The 4,769-nt window shown below is 64.1% G+C and overlaps 1 protein-coding gene across 1 annotated transcript in view; it reads right to left on the bottom strand.

Moving 5' to 3' along the window:
• The window catches only part of CCDC22 (coiled-coil domain containing 22), a gene marked incomplete at its 3' end in the record, with an annotated part of 6,314 nt that extends 1,737 nt beyond the window's left edge, over positions 1-4,577 (bottom strand). Inside the window, exons 1-12 of the mRNA XM_041410770.1 lie at positions 4,489-4,577; positions 4,038-4,278; positions 3,083-3,215; positions 2,896-3,002; positions 2,742-2,808; positions 2,332-2,501; positions 1,859-1,930; positions 1,544-1,663; positions 1,192-1,425; positions 1,028-1,135; positions 675-770; positions 23-112 (exon numbers count right to left, since the gene is read on the bottom strand). Coding sequence (XP_041266704.1) covers positions 23-112; positions 675-770; positions 1,028-1,135; positions 1,192-1,425; positions 1,544-1,663; positions 1,859-1,930; positions 2,332-2,501; positions 2,742-2,808; positions 2,896-3,002; positions 3,083-3,215; positions 4,038-4,278; positions 4,489-4,577 — 1,527 coding nt within the window. The remainder of the gene's footprint in view (positions 1-22; positions 113-674; positions 771-1,027; positions 1,136-1,191; positions 1,426-1,543; positions 1,664-1,858; positions 1,931-2,331; positions 2,502-2,741; positions 2,809-2,895; positions 3,003-3,082; positions 3,216-4,037; positions 4,279-4,488) is intronic.
• Between the last annotated feature and the right edge of the window lie 192 nt (positions 4,578-4,769).

Below are 4,769 nucleotides of genomic sequence, written 5' to 3'. Positions count from 1 at the left end.
GGGACCCCCCCCAAATTCCAGCCCCCCCCAGTGACCCCCCCAGCCCCGTTACCTCGTGCAGAGCTGCCAGGTACTTGTAGGCTTTTCTCACCACCTCGTCCCGCTTGGCGTCCTGGGGGGCACAGGGACACTTTGGGGGGCACAGGGACACTTTGGGGGGACAGGGACACTTTGGGGGGCACAGGGACACTTTGGGGGCACAGGCACACTTTGGGGGCACAGGGACACTTTGGGGGGCACAGGGATACTTTGGGGGCACAGGGACACTTTGGGGGCACAGGGACACTTTGGGGGGCACAGGGACACTTTGGGGGCACAGGGACACTTTGGGGGGCACAGGGACAGTTTTTGGGGACAGGGACATTTTGGGGGGGACAGGGATACTTTGGGGGGCACATGTGACACTTTGGGGGACACAGGTGACATTTTGGAGCAGCACAGGGACAGTTGTGGGGCACATGTGACATTTGGGGGGCACAGGTGACATTTTGGAGCAGCACAGGGACAGTTGTGGGGCACATGTGACATTTGGGGGGCTCCCAGCACCTCATCCCTTTGGGCACACCCCGTTCAGGGGATGCCACTGAACCCACCTCTCCCCCATCCCCCAAAATCCCAGCGTGCCCCCCCATTTTGGGGTGCCCCCCTATTTCGGGGTGCCCTCAGCCCCCCACCTTGAAGAGCAGCTCGTCGGTGACGCTGAAGGTCCTCTCCAGTTTCCCCACCAGGGCGTTGATTTCCTTCTGCAGCGCCCTCGTGTCCTCCAGGATCTGGGGGGGGGGCGGGGGTCAGACCCCCCAAAACCCCCTCCCCAATTTGGGGGTGCACACAGCCCCCCACAACCCCCCCCCCAGCTCCTCCTAAAACCTCAAACAGACCCAAACACCCCAAGATGGCCCCAAACCCCTTCAGGCTGCCTGAAGGACCCCAAAACTCTCCCATTGCCCCCCCCCACACACAAGAGTTGGGGTCCCCCAAAAATGTCAGGACCCCCCAAAAATGTCAGGACCCCCCGGAACGCCCCCACCTTGCCGATCTCCTCCTTCTGCTTGCGGATGTTGCCCACGATCTCCAGGATGCGCTGGGTGTAAACGGCGCGCGAGACCTCGGGGGGCAGCGCCTCCAGCTCGGCCACCTGCGGGGGGGCTCAGCAGGGACCCCAAAACCAGCCGGGCTCTGGGCACCCCAAACCCACTGTGAAGGGACCTGAGAGGCCCCAGAGACCCCAAAAACAACCAGAGACGGCCCTGGGGACCCCCAAATCCAGGGAAGGGGAGGGGAGGGGAGGGGAGGGGAGGGCCCCGGTACCTGGGCGGAGTCGCGCAGGGCGCGGAGCTGCCGGTACTCGGCCAGGAGGGGCCCGCGGTGCCGCTCCCACTGCCCGGCCAGGCTGACGATGCGGCGGCTGCTGGACTCCACCACCAGCTGTGGGCAGTGCCAGGACCCCCGAACCGCTGACACCCCCCGGACTGACCCCCCAACACTCCTGCCCCCCTGCCTGGGCACAGGGCACCCCAAAACCCCCCGTGCCCCCCGTGCCCACCTGGGTGAGGCTGAGCTGGGCCGCCCGCAGCTGCTCCCGGCACCCCTCGATCTCAGCCTCCAGCCGGGCCAGTGTCGCCTCCAGCGCCGCCTCCTCACTGGCCTGGCCAGAGCCCCCGGCCTGGGGACAGAGTGACCACCCAGAGTGACCACCCAGAGCTCCAGAGTGACCACCCAGAGTGACCAGAGTGACCACTGAGAACAACCAGAGTGACCACTGAGAGCTCCAAAGTGACCACTCAGAGCCATCAGGGGCCCAGAGTGACCACTCAGAGTGACCATCAGGGGCCCAGAGTGACCAACCCCCCCCCCTCACCTCCTCGGGGCCCTTTGGGGGCTGCAGGGTCTCGGCAGCCACCTGGATCTGCTGCAGCAGCACCTGGGGGTCCTGGGGATGAGACCCCAGAGGGGGTCAGAGCCTGGGGAGGGGCAAAACCAACCCCCAGCCCCCCAAATCCAACCCCCAGCCCTTCCCCACCCCCAGAACAGCCTCCAAAAACCCCCAAATAGCCCCCAAAACCCTCAGAACAGCCCCCAAAAATCCCCAAAACAGCCCCCCATGCAATTCCCAAACTAGCCCCCAAAAACCCCAGAACAGCTCCCAAAAACCCCACAAAAACCCCAAACCAGCCCCCAAAACCCCAAACCAGCCCCCTGTGCAATCCCCAATCCAGCCCCCCCATAGTGCAGAGGGGACCCCTCCCTCAAACTCCTGGGAGTGAGAGAAGGGGGACCCAGAGCCCCCCCCCCAAGGCCTGGGGACCCCCAGCCCTGCCCGGGGGGTCTCACCTGGGGGGGCAGGCGGGAGGCCAGGCCGGGGCCCCCCCACTCGGCCTCCCAGTCGTGGCGGGCGCTCAGCTGGGCCGTGTGGGTCTCCAGCAGGGCCGGGGGGCTCTGCGAGGGAAGGGGGGGCTGTGCTGGCACCGGAGGGGTGGCACCCCCAAAATACTCCTGCAGCTCTGCGGGGACAGCGGGGGGTGAGCAGAAACCCCCCTAAAACAAGGACACCCCAACCCCCCTGCCCAGTATTACCATGGGGACCCCCAAATCATCACCCCCCCCAAAATCCTGACACCCCCTTCATGTGGGGCACAGCACAAACCCTTAGGGTGACACCCCCAAATTGCACACGGAGCTCCCCAAATTTGGGGCAACAACGACCCCCACCCCCAACACCCCAAAACCCCCCCAGCTCTCACCTGGGGATCCCCCACTTTGGGGCAGGACCAGGGGACAGGTAGTGAAAGGGTGCAGGTGACTTGTGCCCTAGAAAAGATTAATTAGTGGGTTAATTAGTGGGTTAATTAGTGGGTTAATGACTCCCCCAGGTGAAGAGGGGGCCCCCCAGCTCACCTGCAGCCGCTGCAGCCGGGGCGTGCGGCACAGGGGGGGCACCCAGGGGGTCCCCAGCTGCTCCCGGATCCGGGCGCCGATGGCTCGGAGCAGCGCCCCCGATTTCCCTGGGGAGGGCAACGAGGGAAGGGGGTCAGACACCCCCAAAAGCCCCAAAAAGGGGCGCCCCGAAAGGCCAGGGCCGTACCGGGGGGCTCGGCGCCGCGCTCGCCCTCGTCCCGAGGCAGCTTCTCCACGAGGAAGAGGAGCAGGCGCCGCGTGTCGTGCTCGGAGCTGTACAGGAAGGTCTGGTAGCCCACGTCACCCCCAAAGCCCAGCTCCTGCGGGAAGCACAGACACCCCGGAATTCCTGGGGTTCCCCTTCTGACGGGGATTTGGTGCTGCTGAGGTTTGGGCGCCATAAATCCCACCCAGATCGCGCTGAGGCGGGGGGAACCTGCACTTTTGGGGTGTTTTGGGGTGTTTTGGGGTATCGCCGGCCGGGGGTATGTACAAATCACGACTGGGACTGCCAGGAACGCGCCTTGAGCTGTTTTATTTTCCAGCATCAGCCTCATTACGTGGTTGTGACAATGGGGAGATGGCAGCAGCTCACATCCCAGGCAGCAGACCAAAAACTTAATGTTACAAGTTACTTTTTAAGTTTTTTGCCCAATCACACAAAGCAAAAGCACATTGACAGTAGTTCCATCCAACCACTATAAGCACACGTAGCTTTGGTTAAAACAATGCTTGCTTATTTCAACTATCCCTTCATAAGCCTTAAAACACAATGCACAGAGCTCCATTATTAAGCTTAGAACTTCCTAATATCTCACTAGATAGACTTTTCTGCAGCTTAGGGAGTTATTCTAGCCAAGCGTCACTACACAGACCATTGCTCCGTTCGTACTTTTCTACTTTTTACATAATTTAGCGCTGTGTGCGGGAGCCCTCGGTCTCCCCAAATCCCCTCAGAATTTGGGGACCCCCCCGAGCCCCCTCAGCTGCCCCAAGGACCCCACCGGTGGCACGTCTCACTCTCCCACCCCTCACGGTTTTCCCCTCAGAATGCTCAGCTCCAGTGGCAGTTCTGCCGTCTCTGAGGCCTGCCGCTCGCAGCTTTCCCCCAGCGCTCCGGTTTCACGGATCCCCCGGGGTACCTGGCAGGCGGCGGCCAGCTCGGAGGCCAGGCGGAAGCGGGCGGAGATGCCGGGGGGCAGCAGGGGGCTCAGCGGGGCGCCCAGCGCGGGGCGCACGGCCCGCAGGCAGCGCACGGCCGCCTCCACCACCAGCTCGGGGCTCAGGTCCCGCACGCTCTGCACCTCGGGGGGCACCGCCCTGGGGGGAGAGCCGTGGGACCCCCGGAACCCGGACAGCCCCCGGGAACCCCGAGAGAGGCGGCTGAGGGGGAGATGGAGCCCGTGAGGGCGGCGGGGGAATGAAACCGTGAGGGGAGAAATGTGTGGATGTGGCACCTGGAGACACGTTTAGGGCGGCCTTGGCAGTGCAGAAGGAACATGGCACTCGATGGCTTCGAGGGTTTCTCCCGGCAAGAACAATTCTGTGATTCTGGGCAAGTGGCGCCTGCAGGCTCTGAGGGGGCAATGGCGCCTGTCTGGGGACGCCGTGTCACCCGTGGGATGTGAGGGGAGCGGTGGTGGCAGCGCGTCCCTCACACGCCTGTTCCTGTCCCCTCGCATGGGTGTGACCCCGACACCTCACACCTGTCCCCAGCCCCTCACACCTGTCCCTAGGCCCTCATGCCTGTCCCTGACCCCTCTCCTCTGTCCCCAGCCCCTCTCTCCTGTCCCCAGCCCCTCACACCTGTCCCCAGCCACTCTCACCTGTCCCCAGCCCCTCTCCTCTGTCCCCCGCCCCCCTCTCCTGTCCCC

This window comes from Onychostruthus taczanowskii, unplaced genomic scaffold, assembly GCF_017590055.1.
Source record: "Onychostruthus taczanowskii isolate IOZ18803 unplaced genomic scaffold, ASM1759005v1 scaffold334, whole genome shotgun sequence".
In the NCBI taxonomy this organism is placed as follows: domain Eukaryota; kingdom Metazoa; phylum Chordata; class Aves; order Passeriformes; family Passeridae; genus Onychostruthus; species Onychostruthus taczanowskii.
This window is presented reverse-complemented; position numbering and strand designations above follow the sequence as displayed.